The sequence below is a fragment of the Nyctereutes procyonoides genome, unplaced genomic scaffold (assembly GCF_905146905.1).
Source record: "Nyctereutes procyonoides isolate TBG_1078 unplaced genomic scaffold, NYPRO_anot_genome, whole genome shotgun sequence".
In the NCBI taxonomy this organism is placed as follows: Eukaryota; Metazoa; Chordata; class Mammalia; order Carnivora; family Canidae; genus Nyctereutes; species Nyctereutes procyonoides.
In genome coordinates, this window is record NW_026575160.1 from 20,640,794 (window position 1) to 20,667,165 (window position 26,372).

Sequence of the window (26,372 nt, forward strand, 5' to 3'; positions counted from 1 at the left end):
TTGTCTGATAGAAGGATTGCCACCCCAGCTTTCTTTTGATGTCTATTAGCATGATAAATGGTTTTCCACCCCCTCACTTTAAATCTAGGATCTGTATGGGTCTAAAATAAGTAACTTGCTGACAGCATATTGATGGGTCTTGCTTTTTTATCCAATCTGATACCCTGTGTCTTTCGATTGGGGCATTCAGCCCATTTACATTCAGAGTAACTATTGAAAGATATGAATTTAGTGCCATTGTATTACTTGTAATGTCACTGTTTCTGTATATTGTCTCTGTTCCTTTCTGGTCTATGTTACTTTTGGGTTCTCTCTTTGCCTAAAGGATTCCTTTTAATATTTCTTGTAGGGCTGGTTTGGTGATCACAAATTCTTTTAGTTTCCTTTTATCTCTCCTTCTATTTTGAATGACAACCTTGCTGGAGAAAGTATTCTTGGCTGCATATTTTTCTCATTTAGCACCTGAATATATCATGCCAGTTATTTCTGGCCTGTCAGGTCCCTGTGGAGAGGTCTGCTGACAGTCTAATGTTCCTACCCCTGTAGGTTACAGACATCTTGTCCAGAGCTGCTTTCAGCAAATTTTCTCTTTATCTCTGAGATTTGCAAGTTTCACTATTTTATGTTGGTGTGTTGACCTATTTTTATTGATTTTGAAGAGGGTTCTCTGTGCTTCCTGGTCTTGGATGTCTGTTTCCTTCCCCAGATTAGAGAAGTTCTCTGCTATAATTTGCTCCAATATACATTCTGCCCCCCCCCCCATCTCCTTCCTTTTCTTCTGGGATCCCAATTATTCTAATATAGTTTCGCTTTATCAACTTTTAAAAATCTTTTTAAAATTTCATTTTATAGTTACATTCTATCCTTTCATTGTATTTAATTTTATTTTTCTATGTATATAAGCTATTTTTTCTTTACAATCCAGGGATGCAGTTTCTTCTAACAGACCAAAATACATCCAGAATCTAGTGTATGGCTCTGTTCTCTTCATCTGTCTGATCATATTTGCTTTTTTTCTTTTTTTACTTCTTTTTTGTGTGTGTTTCTTTCTGTTTCATTTAAGTCTTTTTTAAGTTTCATCTTTACAGTTACATTCTATCCATTCGATGTATTTGATTTTATTTCTGTATATATGTTTTTCTTTCTTTACAATTTTGAGATGTAGTTTTTCTAATAAACTGACCAAAATACACTCAGGATATAGTATATTGTTCTATTCTGTTCACCTGTCTGTTTATATTCCTTCTGTCTTTTAATTTTCATTTTTTACAGTTACATTCTATCCTTTCATTGTATTTAATTTTTTTTTACATATGAAAGCTTTTCTTTTCTACAATTTTGGGATCTAGTTTTCTAACAGGCTAACCAAAATGTATACAAGATCCAGTGTATTTCTCTATTCTGTTCACCTGTCTAATTATATTCTCTTTTTTTGTTCTTGGTTTGGAATTTCTTCTGATTTGCTTAGTGTACATTTCTCTGGGGTCATGTTGCCATTTTAGCATTTTGTTCTCTCATTCATCTATTCTTCTCTGGAGAGAATGACAAGATGGAAAAACTCACCTCAAAAAAAGATAGTAAGAGTCAGTACTGACTGCCAAGGACCTAATCAGTATAGATATAAATAAGATGTCAGAACTGGAGTTCAGAATAATGATTATAAAGATACTAGTTGGGCTTGAAAAAGCATAGAAGACACAAGAGAATCCCTTTCTAGGGGAATAAAATAACTAAAATCTAATTGATTCAAAATCAAAAAGGCTATTAATGAGATGTGATCATAAATGGAAGCTCTAAGTACTAGGATCAATGAGACAGAAGAAAGAATTAGTGATATGGAAGATAAAATGATGGAGAATACAGAAGCTGAGAAAGAGATAAACAACTACTGGATCATGAGGGGAGAATCTGAGAGGTAAGTGATACCATATTGCCTTCATTTTTGAAAGATATGTCGCTGGATACAGAATTGTAGATTTACTATAGTTTTTCTTTAAGTATTTAAAAAAGATGTTCGACTGTTTTATTGCTTGCATTTTTTCTTACGAAAAATGTGCTGACATCCTTACCTTTTTTTTTATATTTAATATGTCTTACTTCACTGACTGTTCTTAAGATTTTCCTTTTATCACAAATTTTGAGCCACTTGATTATAATGTGTCTTATTACAGCTTCCTCTCAGTTTCTTATACTGGGATTCAATAAAATTCTTCCTATCTCATTTGACCATTTTCATCATATTTGGAAAACTTTTGGCCATTATTTCTTCAAATATTTTTCTACTTCCTCCCAACTTCCCTCATTTAGACATATGCTTTATTTTCCTATATGAATTATAAGTGAACAACTGATATATAACCATTTTGAAATCCCTATTGAATTAACGGATCTGGTACTAAGCACTGATGGCTGCCACCATAAAAAGAGAGGCACCAAATATTAAGTGCCTCCTGATGAAATACTATAGACTTGTAAAAGAGATCAAACCTGAACCTGTCCAAGTTTTAGATCCAATTATTAATGTACAGTTGACTCTTGAACAACATGGGTTTTAACCACATAGATCGACTTATATACAGATTTCTTTTGACAAATACAGTACTGTAAATGCATTTTCTCTTCCTTATGATTTCCTTAATAACATTCTCTTTCCTCGAGAGCTTACTTTAAGAATAAAGTATATAATACATAAAGCCTATAACATACAAAATACATATTAATCAACTGTTTGTGTTATCAGCAAGGCTTCCAGTCAACATTACTTATAAGTAGTCAAGTTTGGAGGGAATAAAAAATTATATGTGGATTTTCAATTGCATGGGGGTTTAATGCCCCTAACCCCTGCACTGTTTGAAGATCAATAGTATTATAAATAAAAAAGGCAAAGGAAGACATAAAGCTACATCATGGGGATTCAAAGAGCAAAATCTAGAGCACAGAACCTTCCGCATGTTCAATGACCTGAATTCTTAACAAATTTCTTAGAAATAAAACCAGGAGTATACATGGGAAATCTGTAGATAAAAATGAAAACAGATGAAACTACAAAGGACAGTTAGGAGAAATTAACGTAGTTAAGATAATTATTCCTGCTTTAGATCAGTGCAAGGGCAGGGCACATAAAAGGCTTCTAGAATGGTTAGAAAAGTTCTAATTTGACTTGACAGTAGTTTAAAAATGTTAAATAACAGTTCATTAATTAGTACCTATTAATATTGGTCAATACAAAAGTATATAAAACATTTGTTTTATGCAGTTTTCTATATCTGTACTATATATTAAAATAAACTGTTTTCACAAAAAGAGGTAGATGATTGCAAGTCCCCTACTTTGTAATGCTAATAAAGTTTGATCAAATGTTGAAAATGGTTTTTGGGAGAGTGAAAAGGGAGGGATTACTTACTATGAGGCCAAACACAAAAAGCTTGGGGAGCAAAATGTTAAAATATGGGACAATCTCAAGAATTAATCAATGTACCATATATGAAAAAGTGCCATATTTTGGTATTACTATGGTTTATATCATTTCTGATCATTGTGGAAGGAGAATACCCCAGAAACATTTCGGTGGAGAAAAACACTCCATGTTCTGGCTCATGAATATTAGAAGTGTGAGTATAAAGTAATAAAACAATTATATTGAACTTCCATTCTAAATATATATCCAAATGAGTGTTATTTTATGAATGTAAGCCACATGAGGAGACTATACATTATTCTAATCATGTTGCCATTGCTCAAAACATTTTGAAACTCCTCTTTCTAAATTGTCTTTAGAGATAATTTAGTTGGCCAGGAAAATCAATCTAATTATTGTCCCACCATATTTTGATCAAGATTTGTATTACCCAAGATCTATTACCCATCTTGTTTACAAGACTTTGGTCATTTCCAAAAATTAAATCCAATCTTGAAAGATGAATATTTGCCACCAATGAAGATCTTCAAAAGAATGCACCACAGTCTGTGAAGGCATTTGAGAGGAGTTCCAAAAATGTTTTGGGCAATGGCAGTGTCACTGCAATAACTATTTAGTGTACTGAATTGATGTAGAACAAAATAACTAATTTTTATAATACATTATGGCATATTTTGAAAGTAAGTCTTATTACCTTATGATTGTTTTTAAAAATATTTACTTGGGCATTACCTTAAAGAGAGAAACTTTGTATTGTGTTCATTTTTCAAGGATGAGACAGAGAAAAAGTATTATTTGGGAAAAGGTTTTCACATGCACAATAATCAGGGAAGGGCACTGTTTATTCTCCGAAACTTATACTACATGTGTAAGCCTACTATTTGAGAGTTAAAAAAAAATAAAACATGAGCTTAGCAAACACTTACCAATGTCATTAACAAAGATGAAGAATAATAAGAAGATAAATACATTGGATTTCCAAACATCAACACAAAACAAAGGAGAACTGAAACCTGCAAATTGAAGAAAGGAAACATCTAAACGTTTTATTGTTATTAGATATATAGTATAATGCATACTTTGTTAACAGTCACAGTCATTTCTAATACAAACTTTATATGTATAAATAAGATTAATAATGGTCAAATGATAATAGAATTTCAACACACTAATATGTTTTAAGTATTTTCAACACCATAAAATATATACAGAATTTATCTTTTTCTCTACCTAAAACTTGATATAAAGAAAATAGAAAAGACACATTTTTGATTCAAAAATGGAGTGATATAATAAGAAAGACTTAGTCATAAGTCTTTTCTAATCTTTTCATAATTTTCTAATTTTATTTTTACAATGTAATATTAATCCAAAGTGCTAAAAGGCTGTTTCAAAAGTAGTGACAATAAGTAAAACATTAAAAAATTTTTTAAGTTTCACAGAACATAAAACATCTGAATATTACAAATATATAACAATATAATCATTCCTGGATAATATCAACATCATATATATTAATGAAATACTACTTGCAAAGAGGTATCCCATAAAACAGTTCTGTTTTATAAATTCTGAGATCTATTTTAATATTTGACTTATAAATATTAAAAATGTTACCATGTTCATATAAATGATCTTCTGAAATTTGTTTGGCTCAATGTACCCCACAACATACATGGGAAATAATGAAGCTATCTGAAATAAAAATAATTAAAAAGCAAACATGAAAAAAGTGAAAAACAAATACTTCACTACTCATAAGAAAAGTAAACATTAAGAGTAGAGTTTATTTCCAATAATTATAGTCAAAATAATCTGAACCAACCTTATCATTAAGAACTAGAATACTTGGAAAAAATATTTCAAAACCTGCATGAAAGCCACAGATTACAAACAAATCTAAAAAGAATTAGGAAGGTAAAAACATAGAAGAGATGAAATCTACAGCGATGAATAAGATATTTTATTAAGATATATTAAGATATATTTATTTATTATATTTATTTATTAAGATATATTTTATTAAGAATAAGATATATGAATAAGATATTTAGGTTGCTTTTATCCCAGAGACATCTACCAATTCCAATAGCAGATTCTAATAGAGGCAATTGAGAGATTTCGATTGACCCAGTACTTAGGGCACATCAAGAAGATCTCTCTGTTAAGTCCCCGAGCTTTGGTTTTGGCTATATAATATGAGAGAAACAGAAATCAAGGAGCCCTCAGGAAGACTGAAGCCCACCTTTGAATTAGCTCATTCTCTCATTGCAGAAGGGTGACTCAAGATTGCTAGCGCCTTTATCTGTCTACTGGAAGCACAGCAAAGGAAATGATTGACAGATTAAACAGGCAATCTGTAGAATGGCAGAAAATATTTGCAGAATATGTATCTGATAAGAGGTTAATATCCCAAGTATGTAAAGAACTCATAATACTCTAGGAAAAGACAAGTAACTTTATTAAAAAATAGGCAAAGGACTTGCACAGGTATTTATTCAAAGAAGATATGCAAATAGCTAATAGATACACCAAAAAATGTTCAATGTCACTAATTATCAGTGAAATACAAATTAAACCACAATGATATGCTATTTCACATCCATTAGGATGATTATTATCAAAAAACAGGCAACAAGTATTAAGGGAACCTTTTCACACAGTTCTGTATGCAAAATTGTACAGCCACTATGGAAAACAGTATGAAGGTTTCTCAAAAAATTAAAAATAGAACTATCATATAATCCAGCAATCACATTTCTAGGCATTTATTTTTTAAGAAATGAAAAGAGAATCTTGAAGAGATATTAGCACTCTTATGTTTACTGTGACACTATTTATATATCCAAGATATAGAAATAACCTAAATGATGATCAATATATAAATGGATTAAAAACTGAGTCAAATACCTACAATGGTATATCATTAGCCTTTAAAAAGAGGGAAATCCTGTAATATGGAAAATATGAATGAGGCATTCGGCTAAATGAAATAAGTTAGTCATAGGACAAAAACCACAGGTTACACACAGGATTATGCTAAGTGAGGTAAGTCAGACAGAGAAAGACAAATACTATGATATCACATGTGGAATCTAAAAAAGCCTAACTTATAGAAACGAAGAGTAGAATGGTGGTTATGAGGGACTGACAGGTGGGGGAATAAGACAGATACTGGACAGAGGGTCCAATTCACAACTAGAGATCTACTTAAGTTCTAGAGGTCTAACACACAGCATAGTGATTATAGTCAATGCTGTATTATAGACGTCAAAGTTCTCAGAGGCTAAATGTTAAATGCTCTCACCACATAAAAGAAATAGCAATTATGTGACCTAATAGATATGTGTAACACTGAGGCGGTAATCATACTGAAATACATATAGTATTATGATGTGCACAATTGTTAAATTGTATGTACTATATAATACTGCCTCAAAATATTTAAAGAATTTAAAGAATTTACAGAACTAAAAGTAGACATAGACTAATCAACTGTTAAAGTGAAAGATTTTAGCACATTCTTCCTCTAGTAACTGAAATAAATGAAGAAAAGTAGTAGATATCTAAAAGTGTAAATATCACAATTAATAGACTTTGCCTCATTAACACATGTAGAGCTATATATATAACAAATATAAAATATTCAATCTTTTAAAATGCATCAAGAATAGAAAATATCTTATAACAAATCTAATGAAACATCTGTAAGATGTGAAATACAATAGTGTATTAAATCAATACCATTGTACACTTTAAACTTACAAAATGTTACTTGTCAATTATATCTCATCAATGAAAAGAAAAAGAAAACTAAAAGTCCAGAACATCTTTTGAATGGAGAGAAAATCAATAAGGAATATCAAAATTACCCAAACAGCTACTTAAACAGTCTCATCAGCACCAGGGGATTAATAAATGTGCTTGAAGGAAGTGATGCACATTAGAAATCTATGCTGGCAGGCGTAAATAAGGGAAACCACAGACTTTGTTTACCAACCTGGAAAGGCCAACTATAAGGAAGTAGAGCATAGAAAACACTTTAAAATGCAGCGCCAATTAAGTTGAGGTTATAATTTCATTTTTGTTGATCATCAGCACAAGCCTTCTTGGCACAATTTCTCGCTACCAACATAGAACGTTATTATCATTAGTATGGTTAGTTAGGTGGAAAGGAGTTCTAATGTAAAATTTGGGTATCATGAAATTTTATCAAAATTGACCTTTTACCCTCTACTTTCCCAGCTCAGCTTCTTGCCATTAGTTACTTAGTTGTTTGGGGAAACAAAAAATGGCCTCAAATTCACTCAAGTAATGTCATGCATGATTGAAGCTCTTGAGAAATGGTGTTCAGAAAGATTCTGCTCTTTGAACAAAAGAAGCTACATTAGAAGCAGATGCCCCTTACTATGAAGAGAAGGATTGGCCCTTACCATGTTGTGTAGCTTGGCATCCAAAATGATTGCTAAGATAAAAGGAAAATCTACGGGCAAATTTATAGAGATCATCTTAAATACAAACAAGAAAAGTTGTGAATTAAAGTAATAGTTTGAAAAAGTCTTTTGCATGTTGATTGTTAAGATCTGCCTAACTAAACCAATACGTTAATAGAACGTAGAATTACATTTTTTTTTGAAAAAAATCATACATGTATGTTTGTTTTTTAATTTTTATTTATTTATGATAGTCACACACACAGACACACACACAGAGAGAGAGAGAGAGAGAGAGAGAGAGAGGCAGAGACACAGGCAGAGGGAGAAGCAGGCTCCATGCACCGGGAGCCCGACGTGGGATTCGATCCCGGGTCTCCAGGATCGTGCCCTGGGCCAAAGGCAGGCGCCAAACTGCTGCGCCACCCAGGGATCCCACATGTATGTTAACTTTATAATTATCCCACATTTTGAAAATCTATTAGGGCAGAAACATAATGACATCATACAACTTCTATAAAAACAACCAAGTCGTCTTGCGTTCAACTTAAATTAGTTTAAAATCATCTTACCTGTGTAAAAAGTATAAACTGAGCAAACTGCCAGGGAAGCATAAAAGCAACATTGGAAAGACAGAGTGCAATAAAATGCCTTCTATTATTGTTGGAGGTCCTTAATAGAGAGAATTAATACCAATAAGTTTTTACTGTAAAAGTAGCCTATCACTAAACAGAAAAGCTAATTGAAAAATGTTGAAATCTAAAGACCCCTTACTTTTGGTATAAGATAACAAAATACAGTTAAAATTTAAAAGGCCATTAAAGAACTGAAAATATCTGGGTCATAAAAATGCTTAGCATAAAACAATCTCAATTACAGCTTTAAATATTGCATCTAGTTTGTCAGTAAATAAAATATATTAAGCATAAATGTCTATTTTCCTTTCACATATGCATGATATTAGAAATTTGATACTCCAGCAACGTGGTCCGAAAATAGAGTGTGAACTAACCCTGCCCATCTCAAGATACTTAGCCTCTACAAGCAGCAGCAGTTTACATACCACCACCTTTGTGTCTCAAAAAGCAATGAAGAAAAGTGTTGTGTTGCTGAAATATTAAATCAACTACCATGAGAACATTTTAAAGAAAAAGATTAAAACAATGACTGAAAAAGAACTCTAGAATGCAGTTATAAACTGCTGCATACTGAAGTTTAAACTATCCAGTCTACAATTAAAAGATGTATTGGTAACCCAACAGCTTTTACCACACAGTTTCAGAATCTCTTAGAATATGAAAAAAGAAATGTAAACATTTAGTGTAAATAATAAAACTGTAGCTGTTCTTTTTTATAAAAGTTGTACTGGATTTTGATAAATCCTTATATTATGATAGATAAATTTTCAAAAGAAAAATTTTAAATGTTCATATTGTTTAGTGATATCACAAAATATACTAAGTTCTCAGTTGTTTTATATTTACCAAACAACAGTGCCTTTTGGCTAAGTTGTGGAGTATGCAGCATACTTGTACTCAAGGCTACAGTCCTAAATGTTGTAGTTAACGCATTTCATTCCATGAAACCCCTGACTGGTCAGATTAAAATCACTTCCAAAAATTGGAAAATAAAGCATCTTGCTAGGCATTTAGATTACCTAAAAGCTGTAGTCTAGACTCTTAAGTGGAAAGCAGTTGTTTACACAGTGATTTTATTTTCTCAACTGGATACTCTTATTTTTAAAGTAACTAAAAATAAAGGGAAAACTAAATTTGATGATTATAACTTAATAGGGTGGAGTATATTTTAAGAGACTTAACTTATAATCTATTTATATTTGTTTTATAAAGAAAAATTACCTGAGAATCAAAGTTAAAATGCACATCTGAAGTACAAGAAACGGATATGAAAAACTTTCCCGGAGAGGTGGTGTCCACATTACACGGGTAGCCTGAAGTCAATAAAATGCTCACTTCACTTTATGTTCCATCGCAATAAATATTATTAATCTAAAAATCATGAGTATGCTGGTTTTAATAATTTTAATACTAGGCTCATTAATTTCCAAATGCCTGGGATAGCTTTTTAGTTTTTGGAGCTCTCTTAATGGGCATAGGCATTAGGTAGAGAGCCATTATATAGCAAGTTCAGAAGCAAGTGATAAATATATCATGCCAAACATAAGAAAATCTAAAGGACAAACAATGCAGCAGGTATAGAAGTGGTGAGGATTTTGGAACTGACAAACCAGATTCACATTCCAGCTCTGAAGTGATGACCCTGGCATCCCAGGGCTTTGGCATGTATGTATGCCCAGAAAAAAACCTAACCAAATGTCAGCTAGGGCATTCACAAACACCAAGAGAGTTTATACATAACAAGTTGTCGCTACAAGTAATTAAGATTGTCTCTGAATTTGTGAAACACACCTTTAAAAGAGTCAACAGTTTTAAAAAATAATAAAATAAAAAAATAAAAGAGTCAACCGTAAATTTCTAAAAACACCTGGAAATATTTGGAATCAGTAATGTGATACATAAATGGAAGCACTGACATTTTTGTATAGATTTTTAAACTAATTCTAAGATGTGAGTATAAGAGTTTCACATCAAGAATTCTAAAATTCTAGAAAGAATTGAAACTCTCATAAACTATTACCTCTCTTTCAAAAAAAAAAACAAAACTGAACTTTAGGAGATGAATTATGGCATGTATAAGAAAGTCAATTAATCTAGCATACTCAAAAAAAAGTTTTGTCTATACATAAATAGATTGGTAAACAACAGTACATTTAAGTTTATATATTTATGTATAATTTTCATGACTCCTTTGTCTGATTTTCTAAAATTCACCAATTGTTCTTTCCTAGTAGTAATGGATAAAAACTTCAACCCTGTGTAACTGGTGCCACAACATATTACATATTTTGTTTCCCAAAGCTAGCAGTCATATTCTCTCACTTTTCACTGCCACCTCTCAGCATGGAACAGAATCTGGCACAGGTTACACACGCAGTATATTGTTGAATGAGTCTATCATATTCTAAATAAGTTTCTATGAGCTCTTTGTAGGTGGACTATATCCCATTGGACTGAGTTAGTAAATTTCTACTTTGAGTTCAGCATTTTGTGCAATTAAAAAGGCAACGTGATGAAAGAGAAGCAAGGTGTTTGAGCCAGACAGATGGAGAATGAGAAGCCCAGTTTCCCTAGGTACTAAATGTGGAATCTTGCATAAGTAACTTAACCACTCTAAATTTCAATTTCTTATCTTCTACTGTGAGGATAATAACCACCTTCCAAAAACGTGTGGTAGGAGTAAATGAGATAATGTCTATATAAAGAGTCTGAACTCAACAAGTATGGTATTTCCTCTTTCAACAAAATAGAGAATTTGCTTTTTCTACAAAATATAGGGACACTAAAAATCAGACAAGATATTTCACACCATAAATTCTAATTATGTAAAAATGTGGATTAACATGATTAAAATATGAACTTACAACACAAGGTTCTTTAAAATATTGCGAGGTCCTAAGTAACATGCAATTATATATTGTTTTGATGAATATATTTCCTTGTTCCTATATAGCCCCTTCTATTTCTTAAAAATTATTTTCTAGAAAACAAACCTCTCCATGGTTGAAAAAGTAGCATAATACTGTAATTAGACCTCCAAGTTGAGTCCCACTGTTAAAAAAAGAGTATACATTCATAATTCATAAAAATATAGTGAGCTTTTCACAAATTATCTTAGAATTTAGTCATATTTAAAATGCAATAGTACTAAACCACATAGAATAATGCAAAAAATTTCCAAAGTATGTGTGTAGTTAATGTTTTTCATCTTGAATGTACAAGCATATAGGGTATCAATATAAAGTAATTTGAATTTTATAATTTGTGTATTTAAAGTACTTTCTAAATAAAATACATAATAACTGAACGTAAAAATTTTTAACAGGCAGGCCGCACTCCAAAGTCTATATTGTATTCTTTGAATTTTCTGGAAGCCAGGTTTTTTTTTTTTAATTGGATTTCAGTGACTGAGAGACAAAGACAAGAGCCCAGCAGTTTCACTTACAAGTGACTTTGACGTGTCTGAACTATTGTAATCATTCTTTGGTTGAGTCCCAAAGAAACAACAATGCAGAATACAAAACTCAGGTCCTGAAATGTTGATAATCACCAAAGAAATGGTACTTAAGTACCATTAAGTACCATTTCTTAAAGTTGCCTTTTTTTTTATGTTGTCATCATTGTAGCCACAGCTTCACACTTAGAAGACAATAAATATCACGTGAATGATTGAAGAACAGAAGGAATGAGCTCAAAACAAGGAAAGCTAATGGGAAGTGATTTACCATTAACAGATTTTCACTGAGGGAAATTCTAAGGATGCCTTTGAAAAGAAAGAAATTGCAGAGAGGAAGGTGTGAGAAGCAGAACAACTGCAGCCTACAGAAAGTTAGGATCATGTGGACATAAATCTAAGCAAGATCTGGTAACATAAGCAGCAATTATAGTGCCTTCCTGCTGTGGAGGGGTAGTGGACGCACTAACCTATGATAATAATTATAACATGTGAGGGGCTGTTTTGAAGCAAAGTTCCTAAAATTCCTTGTATTAATCAGAAGAAGAAGAAAGATCTCAATTTTGGACTTGATAAAGTCAGATATGCATGTCAACATTTTATCATTAACCACCAGAAGAATATAAATGGAATAGCTAACTTCTAAGCTAGCATCAACAGGGGAGAGTAGCCAGGCTAAGAAATAAAATTTATCCCCAATTCCTATTTCTTTTGTTTCTCATATGCCATCGTTTCCAGTCTCCTCACAGTGTTGGTGACACTTTTATAGGCAACATTTATTGTATCTGCATATCCTTCTCAAAGTCTGGAGCCTAAGAATGTATTTGATATTCCAGAACTGTGTAACCAATTTAGAGAAGACTATCACCTTTTGGGGGGGGACGCGGGGGGGGGGACTCTCCCAATGAAAAGTATCAATTTAAAAAACATTCTTAGTCTGTATAACATTTTCCATATTTAAAAACAGCATAATATGAGCTAATGTCAAAAACAGAACATTTTAAAGCCTGCCAACATAATCCAAAAATAATCCTTTTCCTTCAAAATACTGATGAGTTTATGTTCTCCTAGAAGCCATACATTAAAAAGTACATAAAATTGTCTTGTTTCTAGAACAATTATAAAGTGAACATACTCGTAACTACTATATATCATTGAAATAGAAAATTGATCACATCCTGAGTCCCCACTTGACATCCCTTCAGACAGCCACTATTGTGATTTTTGTTATTATTAACAGAACCACATCTATACACAAATCAATACTACAATTTAATCTATTTTTAAACTTTATACAAATGAAGGTTGTATCTTTAAGTTTGTGCTTGCCTACATTCATTCAACACTATATTTGTAAGATTTGTCCGTGTTGATGTGTGTAGCTATAGCTCATTTATTCCCAATATTGCATATATTCCAGTGCATTAATGAGCTGTAATGTGTATACTTCTCTGTTGATAGACATTTGAGTTGTTTTCTGTTTGCAGCTATTGCAAACTACTGCTTATATGTACATCCTGGCATACACGGGCAAACTTTCTTAAGCATATATACATACATATCTATATATATTAGTGTAATTGGCACACAATGTTACATTAGTTTCAGGTATACAACATAATCATTCAACACCTCTACACATGATGCTATGATTACAAGTGTAGCTGCCGTGTGTCACCACACAATGCTATTACAATACCATTTGCTGTATTCCCTGTACTGTAGGGAATTACACAGCTATATTCCCTGTGCTGTGCCTTTCCTCCCTGTGACTTACTCATTTTCATAACTGGAAGCCTGTTATCGCTCATTCCCCTCCCCCTATTTTGCCCATCCCCACTCCTCTCCCAAGTGGCAACCACCAAGTTTGTTTTCTATATTTATAAGTATATATACTTTAAAAAGGAATTGCAGAATTAGAAGATATGTACACCTTCAACTCTACTAAATTATGTAGTTTTTCCAAAATTGTTGTACTGGTGTATATGCCCATCTGCCATGGATAAAAGTTCCTTTTGCCAATGCAGTAGATGTGAAATAGTATGACATTGTGGTTTAAATTTGTATTTTTCTGATGGTGGTCAACTTTACATATATATATTGTCAATTTGGAATTCTTCTGATATATGTCTGATCATGAATATTTTATACAGTTTTCTATTGGACTATCTTCTTAGTCTTTGTCTACCCTCTAGAATATATACTCCAAGAGCACAGAGATTATTTGCATTCCTGGCACCTAGAGAAGTGCTTTTGGTCATAGTAGGCATTTAATAAATTAATTAAATCATCAAATTAATTATTCTAATGTCTGGAAACTATATTGGGTATATGCATTGCAATATCTTTCCCCAGTTTGTGGCTTATCTTTTCATTGTATAATATCTTGAGGAACTTAAATGCTTCCCACCAAATTTATTAGTTTTTCTTCTTAATGGTAAAACCTGTCTTAAGTTTTCTTAAGATTAAAAAAAATTCTCTTTTTTTTTAAAAAAAAGACTTCATTTATTTATTCATAGAGACACACACACAGAGAGAGAGGCAGAGGGAGAAGCAGGCTCCGCGCAGAGCCCGACATGGGACTCGATCCTGGGTCTCCAGGATCACGCCCCAGGCTGCAGGCAGTGCCAAACCGCTGCGCCACTGGGGCTGCCCAACATTTTCTTATCTTGATTTACTGATATATTCTTCTACATAACATTCTATAATTAATAATTTTATAATTTTGTCTTTCATTTTATATTTTATAATTTTGTCTTTCATATTTGAATTTTTAATCTTACTAGACTTTAATTTTCATACAGTTCCAACTTCTTTTTGTTCTGTATCATCTTCCGATTATACCAGCACCGTTTATTGAGAAGCTGGCCCTTATCTACTGATGTACAATATTGACTCTATCCTACATCAAGTGTCTTTAAATGGACAAGTGTTTCTGAGGCCTGCCTTAGTCCACTGATCTGCTTGCCTAACCCTATGCCACAATCGCATTGCATTGTTTGCATCAGTTTTATATTAGAGAAACAATTACTAAAGTAAATCCTCCTATCTTGCTCAAGAATGTCTCTACTATTTTAAGCACTTTGCATTTCTGAACAATTTTAAAATCAGCTTACCAAAGCAAACAAAATGGGCAATGTATTGAATCTATAAATCAATTGGAATAACTCTCAATTTTCTATTATTGCCTTCCAACCCATGATTATTTATATTTATTTAGATCTTTCATTTATTTAGATCTCCATTTATTTACACCTTTCTAAAAATCTATCAATAAAGTTCTGTAATTGTCCCAAAGAAGACATATATATTCCTTATCAGATATTTGTTAAGTAAGAACTTTATGCTTTCAATGCTTTTTTTTAAAAGGCATCCTTTTAAATTTTCAATTAAAAAAATCAAAGTACAGATTTACAATGTCTGAATATAAATTTTTGTATTCAGTAACATTATAAATTTTCTTATTATATTAATTTTTACCCATAGATTCTTTTGGATTTTCTACATAAAAGTCTATGATCTGCTTATACAGACACTTGTTTCTTTTCTTTTTTTTTTTAAAGTTTTCCAATCCTTATACTTACTACTACTTTTTCTTAACTTGCTGGCTGGATATGATACCTGGTACAATGTTGCAAATGTTACAATTTTTTATTGGTACTATGCTACTATTTTGATGCTGAAAACTTCCTAAAACAAGAACTGTATATATATTAATCTCTATAGAGACATAAACCCTATGAAACCTCAATACTCATTGAAAGATTAAATCTGGATTTTTAACTTTAAATGTTGTGCAGTTCAAGAATAACATTATAAAGAAAGCTGGTTGTCAGTCAGGAATATATTCTGCTGTAAGAAACAAAAACTTAACAAAAGTGGCTTAAATAACATGGGTTTTTATTATAGTATTCAACAAGAAAATGCAAGATAAGTGTCTGTTGGCATTGGTTCACTAGCACAAGGGCCTTAGTGTAGATTTATGCTAGGTTTACAGTTTAGATGACTACAGCAGCTCTTGATATCACAGTTAAGTTTAAAAGCAGAAGACAGAGAAGGGGCAAATGAAATCTATCCTTTTGTGAGAAAAAGAAATGCTTTTCTAGGTGTAAACAAGACTGATTTCACCATATTTTTCACTGAAGAAAAAAAAAACCTAGCTCATATGGCTACCCTAAGAAACAATGGAGAATGAAAAGCAAAATACACAACTATCATAATCAACTTCAACCTATCACCTGAGATTGTACACACTACTATCCCAAACCAAATTGTGGTACTATTAACAAGAAAGATAGGCTATCAAATAGAAGTGTCTGCCACAGTGATATACATTTTCTTTTACTGCTTTCTTAATTTCACAAATACAGACTTAAAATTAGAAATAACCTGCCACTTATACCAACCAAAGATTCCTCTAATGTTATAGTAATTTTACATACAGTCTAAAAGTATTCTCATTAAAAACTTTGTTAAGAAATTTTAATTCACTTTTTTAAATCCCCACAAGGATAAAAAAAAGAGACCTTTAAGATATTTTTAGTGACAACTCTAGTTTCTGGTTGCACAATATTAGCTAAGTTTCTGGAAAAAAATAAATTTATAAAATCTCCTACTATTAATCAATTAACCTCATAATTATCCTTTTCCTTTAATCAGAAATGTCAGCCAGTTCTTATAAGCCTACTTAAAGATCTTACCTCAGGTATGCACCATATATGAAGAACAATCCCATCATTATTCCATTTAAAATAAAAATCACAGCAACATAAAAGCAAGCAGGGTCTCCCAATCCTTTAAAAAGACACAGATTGTTGAGTATTAAATTAATAAATGACTATAAAGCAAGTGGGCATAATTATCTCATATTTTGTAATCAAGGGTTCATGGACCTGCTGAAAACATTTGCTGTTCAGATTAAGTACTTTCCCTTTACATGATGTATTGTTACATTTATATTTTATACTTTTAATTACATTCATACTTTCCCCTAATGAAGTATTATTATACTGTAATGACTGGTTGGTGCATCACTTTGTTTAGGTGATGCTACTATTGTTCAGTATCTAGAACTCTCTATGGAGCCACTTCATGCATTACAGAAGAAAACCCACTGCATTATTTTTCTACTTTCCTAGGTTCTAGGATGAGTAAGATATGGCCCCTGACCTCAAGGAGCACCTTAGTCTATATGAGATGACCTAGTTATTTTATCCATTACTATGTATAGCCAAAACCTTAATTCTTAATATATCTCATGTATAAACAAGCTTTGTGTGTGTGTGTGTGTGTGTGTGTGTGTTATGTAAAAACATACATGTAGTCTATTAGGTGCTATATAATCATCTCACAGAATTCTCAGAACAAATCTATGAGATTAGTAAGAAAATACTTTTATTACTGAGAAAACAAAACACAGAAAACTTAAATAAATTGCCAGAAGTTATTTAGCCATAACAGATGCAGCCAAGATCTGAAGGCTGGCTTTTCTGATTCCTACTACTTCTCTGACCATTCCTTTTCAGTCTGTTTTAATAACTTTTGCTCCATTACACACCCTTGCTTACATTCCTAGCATCATTTCACACCATTTTTCCCTTTCTTTCTCTGCACCCAGAAGTCTAGTCTTCTTTTAATTTTCTCTCACCTTGGGATTTCTGATTATTCTGGTCCCTATTCTTGAAACACTTCTTCTCCCTTACTCTCAATCTTAGCAACCTCATTTTCTTATTTGTAATATCTATTGCAGTTTACACCCTACTTATGTGTAAACTCTATGAGGATGAGGTCCATGTCATCTTGATCCCAAGAGCAAACACTAACTTATCATTTAGTGGCAACTTAATAAATATCATATATGCACATGTACATCAGGCAATTTTTTACATCCCTCAGAAAAAGTGATACCTTCTAAGCTGAGTCATTCCAAAGTCTCTCCTTTTATGAAGCATTTTCTTGATTCCTTTGTACAAAAAAAATCTAAGTACCCCTCAAATATCCTCTATCAATGCTATCTTAGATGTTAAAAAGCTCAGCTATGGGTATAAGTAAATATGGAAGGGAAATACAGAAATACACAGTAAATTGTCTAAGAATTAAATGTTATACAAACAAGTCTATAAAAATATATTTACAAAATACAGTAAGTAGTCATGTTGTACAGAATATGAAGAAATAAAAAACAATTGTGTAAATATTATGCAAGTAGATATATTAACTTTGAGTAAAGTTTTTATTTTTTTTTTAATTTTTTTTTATTTATTTATGATAGTCACACAGAGAGGGAGAGAGAGGCAAAGACACAGGCAGAGGGAGAAGCAGGCTCCATGCACCGGGAGCCCGACGTGGTATCCGATCCCGGGTCTCCAGGATCGCGCCCTGGGCCAAAGGCAGGCGCCAAACCGCTGCGCCACCCAGGGATCCCTTGAGTAAAGTTTTTAGACTGTAAAAGTGTTAAACAGCAAATATCTTTTTATTTAGGATTTATTTATTTATTCGTGAGAGACACAGAGAGAAAGAGAGAAAGAGGCAGAGACAGAGGCAGAGGGAGAAGCAGGCTCCACACAGGGAGTCTGATGTGGGACTCAATCCCGGGACTCCAGGATCACACCCTGGGCTGAAGGTGGTGCTAAACCACTGAGCCACCCGGGCTGCCCTAAACTGCAAATATCTTAAATAAAAGTGACAATTACAGATCCTGGAAAACAGATGATTCCAAAAGGGGTTCTTTGGCAAAGATGCCAACGTAGAAGATGTATGGAGAGTTCTATTAGAACTGTTCATGAGCTGTGAGAATATGGAAAAAAAATAGTGTTTCTAAAACAACCTATTAATTGCATATTTGATTTTTAAATATGTATGTATAACTACATTTTTACATGAATTATTACATGTAGATATTTGATTACTGACTCTGCATTACCCAGATTTATATATTCAAACTACCCCAAAACATTTTTTAAACCTTTTTATTCTGAAAGAGAAGAATGACTTATACTCAGGATTGCTTTACATTGGGGCATCTTAATACTCAAATTCCAAACTGATACTCATAAGTATATGGCCTTCTCAGAAAATTACTTTTAAGGGTATGTACTCTTTTAATAAGTTCTAGAGTGTTTTTAAAAACAAATCAACTACAGTAGTCTATAGTTCTTAAAATGAGTTCACAACACTAAAACATTTATGTAAATATTAATGACAACATAGCAGCATTTTAGAAAGAAACATGCCTTCACAACTTTGAACTTCATTTAAAGGTTCTACTCTGGTGACATTCCAGCAGGTCTTAGTTTCCAGTCCAAATAAATTCATTATTCCCACAAATATGCGATACCAGAAGGCTATAATCACCTACAAAGATAAAAATAAAAAGAGATTATGGAGGAAAATATCCTATCATCATAATAATAATTTTTCCAAAACACAATTTTATGATGGTTTCCTTTGGCATTATAAACTTTGACAAGTTTATTTAAATCAAATGACTTGGAAAACAGTCATTTTAAAATTATATACACATGCACAATAAACTAAAGTTGTATGTTACTAATTAATGCACATCGATAAAAATTTGTTATGATCATCATTTCTATAATATATTCTTGTAATCAATTCTACAACATAAATAGCAGTAGCTATAAAATAAGTTAGTACCGTATAATTAAAATATGACAGTGATTAACAGCAAAATACAATGATTTACAGGAATATTTCATAACATTTCATTTATTGAATTTATTTGCTTCACAGTCTAAAAAATATTAAACCAACTGCATATGGAATAATAGCTCCCATGTCCATTAAAACTTTGACCAAGTAGGTTTAATTAACCAATTCTTCCCATTCTGTACACTTTGTGAAGTTTAAAGACAAAGGAAAAGAACAACCATAGAAAACTACAAACAAAATGCTAATGCCTGGGAGATTTTTTAAGAATAATTTATAGATTTGGGAAAAAGTAATGCAAGATCATTGGAAGAAGAATAAAAAAGTAAAGAATTCAAGTGAAAGTGAAAACCACCCAGAGCTAACTATTTTAAAAATTTTGGTGATCGTCCCTCCAGTCTCCCTCTTGGTATATAAAAACACATAGCTGGATTGGGTATTATATAATATTATATAAGATGTTAATGTAATACACATCATAAACATCTTTCCATATACAAAAAGTATAAATTTATTATTTTATCATTTACTTTTATAAAGCTGACCTTAGACAAGAAATTGTAATATATATTCTTGTGTATTTATCATCCATGTACAAAAACTTACCACAATAAATGTATGTGCTAAATCTAAATCTAGAGTTATACTCTTTTCTGGAAGATAGATAGCTTGATATAATAGGACAGTACTGCTTTAAAGTACTGATGTTAAAGTCAGAATTAAACTCAAATTCTGACTCTGCAAGTTATGATTTTAATAGCCTGAAATAAATCCTTCACCCTCAGAATCTTGGACACCTCATCTCTAAAATGATGTTAATAATAACCATCTTGCAGGAGTGACAGGGGATTAGAGCATACATGCTGGTGTATAGTTTAGCATTAAGTACTTTGCCTTTTCAAAATATGTTATTCCAAACTTAACACTTTTAGCTTTGGGTGAAACATTAATCTCCTTATGAACACAAAAAATATGGACATTCATTTCAACATACAAAGTGGCAAGCATATCTAGATCTTCTCTACACTCTATCTATGCAATGTGAAATAAGACTGAATGATTCCTTGTTGCCTCATTCTTTATGATACTATAAATTTACATTATCATGATTACTTTTTCATAATATCAAGGAGATTGGCAGTTGCTAATTATACAATATCTTTGAATAAGTAAAAAGAAAAAAATAGCTATTGTTTTTGAGAACATGCTGTTTGAAAATGGAACAAAAAACAGAAATTTTACTATATTAAATTCTAAAAATAACCCTAAAACTACTGTAGTAAGCTAAATCCTTATCTTTTTTTTAATCCTTATCTTATATACAGAGTAAGTTAACATTAAATAAAGCTGAATATTCAAGATACTGGTTGTATTTTAATTTTTGAACTTACACTGGAGTTATAGATAATCATCAGAGGAAATAAGAACAGAAGAGTATCTCTGAAGAGTAACATGGGATATAAAGAAAGCTGGTGCAGAAAAAAGCTTCTTTCATCTTAGACCTTAGGCAGGTCTATATTATAGAATTGTTACTATTGAAAATTACATTGAAAAATACTTACAGAAATAAAAAACAAAAAACACCTGAGCATCTAGGTGGCTCAGTCGGTTACGTGTCTGACTCCTGTTTTTGGCCCAGATCATGATCTCAGGGTTGTGAGACCAAGCCCCAAGTCAGTCTCCACACTGGCCATGGAGCCTGCTTTATTTTCTCCGTCTCCTTCTCCCATTGTCCCTCCCTCCACCTCTTTTTTCCCCTCAAAAAAAGAAAAAGAATTTTTAAAAAAGAAATAAATCTAGGAAACCTCCAAGTACTTGGAAATTAGATATCAAATACCCAATGGATCAAATAAAAAATCACATGGGAAATTAGAAATTAGAAAATAACTTGAACAAAAACAAAAATGAAAAAACAATATATAAATATTAAATAATATGAATTTCTGCTTTGGAGAAGATACAGTTAGTAGACATACTTCTTCAACTGTGACTAAAACTCCCGGGAATTATATAAATCAAACATAAGAAGACCATGAAAGGTAGAGAGAAGGGAAACTATCTAGGGATCTTAGGACCCAAGGAACATGATGATGAGTTCCCTAGACTTTCCTTTGGCCTCATTTTCTCATATTTGGAGTTAAGAGTTTGGCAACCAGAAACACCAATGGGTGTAGACACAAAAAAGATTGACAAAAGCCTACTCCCTCTAACTAAAAGACCAGGAAAGTGGCAACCTAGGAATACATAAAAATTTTTATAAACAATGATATCTCTCCTCAACCAAATACTACAGAAAACAACAATGACAAAAACCCTGTATGGTCCCACTCCCACCAACAAAGGTCAAATTGGGAACCTACACTTCAACCTTCTCTAGGCTTTCAACAGACATCCCAACTCACCCACTAGGATGTTGTAGGAGAAAGCCAAGTAGGAAGCCCTCTCTCCAGGTGGTGTCAGTATAGAGCATGTGGGGGGAGCCTGAACTTCTACCCCACACAGCAATAAGTCATCCTTTCCCCTTCCCGGTGTGGTAATGTCAGAGGAGGCCTACTGAGAAGTCAGGGCTTTCATCACCACCCAGGGGTAACAAGGCCATCCACACCATTGTGTCTGCAGAGATCACAGAGTTAGTGAGAATTCTGATCTCACTCAAAGGTAATGAGGAGTACCACCACTTTGGGGTTCACAAGAGGCCAGAGGGAAACCTGGATTTCAATACCCATCTGGCAGTAACAAGATGACAGATGTCCTCATTCCTTTGCTGGAGTGGTGCCAAAGAAAGCCAGCTAGAACAAAGGTTTAAATAAGATCTAGTTTCATAAAATAATGTTCAAATGTCCATCAATTGAAATTCACTTATCATGTCAAGAACCATAAGGATCTCAAACTGAATAAAAAAAAATCAACAGATTCCAACAATGAGATGACTAAAATATTAGAATAATTGCTCCCATGAGAAATTATGAATGTGCTAGAAACAAGTAAAAACCCAAAAAGTCTCAGAAAAGAAATAAAAGATATGAAATAAACAAACAAAAATTTCAGAACTGAAAAATACAATAACCAGGCTTAAAAAGCCAGTGGATGGGCTTAACAGATGAATGAAGGGATAGAGGAAAATAATCAGTGAACTCACAGATGAAACAAGAGAAATCACTCAATATGGGCCACAGAGAGAGAGAAAAAAAAAACCCATTAAAAAAAAAAAAAGGTTCCCTAGGGGTCTCCAGGACTATAAGAAAAGACCTAACACTTCTTATCACCGATGTCTTGAAAAGAGAAAAGAAAGAAAAAAACCAAAGCTGAGCAAAACAAAAATAGGATAAAACCAAAGAAATCCACACGAGGATACATCACACTTCTGAAAACTTTTAAACATTACACTTCTGGAACGCTTGTGAAAACTATGTATATATATGACAGCAACAAGGAAGGAAAAAAAATCTTACCTAAAGAAGAAAAACAATTCAACTGACAATGGATTTATCATCAGAAACCATGAAAGGCCAGAATGAAGTGGTACATTTACCAAAGGCTAAAAGAAAAAAAACTGTCAACCTAGAATCCTATATCCAGAAAAAAAAAAAAAATAGCCTTCAAGAATTAAAGGGAGTTTGAAGGATACCTGGGTGGCTCAGCAGTTAAGTGTCTGCCTTCAGCCCAGGGCATGATCCTGGAGATGGGGAATCCAGTCCACATCAGGCTTCCTGTGAGGAGCCTGCTTCTCCCTCTGCCTGTGTCTCTGCCTCTCTCTCTCGCTCATGAATAAATAAATAAAATCCTTAAAAAAAAAGGGGGGGGGTTTGATATGAAGGATGAAAAAAAAAAACTAGGAAAATATGTTGCTACCAGACTTATCCTAAAAGAATGGCTAAAGAGAATGGCTAATCTTTTTTTCCTTTAAGATTTTATTTATTTATTCATGAGAGACACAAAGAAAGCGAGAGGCAGAGACACAGGCAGAAGGAGAAGCAGGCTCCATGCAGGGAGCCCGATGTGGGACTCAACCCTGGGATTCCAGGATCATCCCCCTTGGCCGAAGGCAAGGGCCAAACCATTGAGCTACCCAGGAATCCCCGAGAATTCTTTAAACATAAATGAAATGATAAAAGAAGGTATCTTAGAAAATAAGGAGGAAACTTTAAAAATGGATAAAATAAACTTCTCTAGTTTTTTTAAAATATTTTATTTATTTATTCATGAGAAACACAGAGAGAAGGCAGAGGCATAGGCAGAGGGAGAAGCAGGCTCCTCACAGGAAGCCTGATGTGGGACTCGACTCCAGAATTCCAGGATCATGCCCTGGGCCAAAGGCAGATGCTCAACCGCTGAGCCACCCAGGTGTCCCACTTCTCTAGTTTTTAAAAAATAAATTTGAGGGCTAAAACATGCATCATAGTACGGTCTGATGTGGTTTTAAATTGATGTAGAGGAAATATTTAAGATGATGATGTTATAAAGGGAGAAGGGCAAAGAGATGTAAAGGGAGGTAAGGTTTCTGTACCTCATTTGAACTAGTAAAATGGTAATAGCAGTAGACTGTAATAAGTTATGTATAGGTAATATACTAGCTACAACGACCACTAAAAATGCTACGTAAAGTAAGATACATTCAAAAAGTAGATAAATCAAAATAGAATTTAAAAATCTTTAAATAACCCACAGGAAGGCAGAAAAAATAAAATAGAAAAATGAAAAATGAAGGACAAACAGAAAACCAAAAATAACAGACTCAAGTCAAAACAGATGAATAATTACATTAAACATAAGTGGTAAAACACAAAAATTGTAAGATAAATTAAAAAACATGACTCATCTATAAGAAACATATTTCAAATATAATAATAATAACAGACTAAAAATAGAAGGATAAAAAAGATGTATTATGTACACATTAATAGAAAGAAGAAACAACTATTTTACTATTGGAAAAAAGTTGACTTCAGGGTAAACAAAATTATAAGTGAAAGAGGTAGGGTTATTATATAATGATTAAACGCCAACAAGATGTACAGTTGGAGACGTCAGCATCCCTCTCTCAACAATGGATGGATGAATTAGAAAATCAGAAGGATTGAAAAAATATCACCACCACCATCATCCAACAGGAACTAATCAACATTTATAAAATATTTCACCCAACAACACAATACATATTTTTTTGAAGTGCTCACAGAATATATGTCAAGATAGACCATATTTTTGACCATTAAACAAACGTCAACAAATTTAAAAGGATCAAAATGATACAAAGTGGGTTCTCTAATAAACACAATGAATTTAAGCCACAGGGATGCCTGGGTGCTCAGTGGTTTGGCGCCTGCCTTCAGCCCAGGGCGTGATCCTGGAGACTGGGGATCGAGTCCCACATTGGGCTCCCTGGATGGAGCCTGCTTCTCTCTCTCTGCCTGTGTCTCTGCCTGTGTCTCTCATGAATAAATAAAATCTTTTTTAAAAATGTAAGCCACAAATGACTAACAGGAAAATAAAAATGAAACCTGCTAACACCTGGAAACTAAGAAAAAAAACCCTACTTTTAAAAATCTGTCGTCCAAGGGACACCTAACTGGCTCAGTTGGTAGAGCATGGGACTCCTATCTCAGGGTTGTGCGTTTAAGCTTTTTGCTGGATGTAGAGATTACTTAAAAAATGAAAGAAGTTTTTAAAAAATCCAGAGATCAAACAGGAAGTCCAAGGAAAATAAAATATATATGTATATATATGTTAAAATAAAATGAAATACAAAGTTTCCAAGTCCATCATCTAAGAAGCTTATTAGTTACAACTCCATCCTAATAAGTAAAAAGCTGAAAAAAACTGAAAAATCAGCAACTCTTAGATTCATAAGAAAAGTGAGATTACAGGGCAAATTCCTGCTTTCCATATTGGAGATCGACACGTAAATTGAGAGAATCACGACTTAGTGGAACAGAAACTCATGAGCAAAAATCTCCATGGGAACCAGCTGGAGAGTAGGAAAAACTAAACTGTAATTGATAATTGCTGGAGGCATAGGGTAGACAAGTCTGAGAGCCAAAAACTCCAGGGAGACCCAATAATAGGGGAAATGCCAACACACTTATGAGTTTTACTTCTAGGAGCTCACTAGGGTCACGCAGTGAATATCAAAGAAAAGTCTTCTCCTGATCCCCCTGCAGCAGTGGGTAGTGGAAAAAGGACCATTTTTGAAATACACCAGAGCGCTCAGTTCTTAACAAAGCCTGCCTCAAGAGAAATTATCTAACTAGAGCCTAACCTGCTAAGGTTTTATCGGAGCCTAGCAGAGAGGGAAGCAGGGAAATACCCAATTCCAGCCTCTTCTAGCCATCCTGTTGCACCTAAGCAGAATATAAAACCTGAAAACTTGTGAAGTTCACAGCCCAGAGGCACAAGTTCATAAAGGACTGACACCTAGTGACAAGATTATGGAATGCTTCTTATCACCACACTACTGAAAGCCTATTCACAGCAGTTTTTATTACCATTTTACTAGTTCAAATGAGGTACAGAAACCTTACCTCCCTTTACATCTCTCTGCCCTTCTCCCTTTATAACATCATCATCTTAAATATTTCCTCTACATCCATTCAAAACTACATCAGACAGTACTATGATGTATGTTTTAGCTCTCAAATAAATAAATAATATCTTTAAAAACAAACACACGGTAACAACAAAACCCTGGAATATTCGAGAACTGTGAGACAACAACAGAAAGTGTACCATACACATAATTGGGAATACCAAAAGTATTAGGG

The 26,372-nt window shown here is 33.0% G+C and overlaps 1 protein-coding gene across 1 annotated transcript in view; it reads right to left on the bottom strand.

The window, feature by feature from the left end:
• Positions 1 to 26,372, bottom strand: part of DPY19L2 (dpy-19 like 2) — a 97,197-nt gene that overhangs the window by 56,607 nt on the left and 14,218 nt on the right. Inside the window, exons 5-11 of the mRNA XM_055314752.1 lie at positions 19,176 to 19,296; positions 16,644 to 16,737; positions 11,483 to 11,540; positions 9,711 to 9,802; positions 8,424 to 8,523; positions 5,036 to 5,113; positions 4,345 to 4,431 (exon numbers count right to left, since the gene is read on the bottom strand). Of these exons, the coding sequence (XP_055170727.1) occupies positions 4,345 to 4,431; positions 5,036 to 5,113; positions 8,424 to 8,523; positions 9,711 to 9,802; positions 11,483 to 11,540; positions 16,644 to 16,737; positions 19,176 to 19,296 (630 nt within the window). The remainder of the gene's footprint in view (positions 1 to 4,344; positions 4,432 to 5,035; positions 5,114 to 8,423; positions 8,524 to 9,710; positions 9,803 to 11,482; positions 11,541 to 16,643; positions 16,738 to 19,175; positions 19,297 to 26,372) is intronic.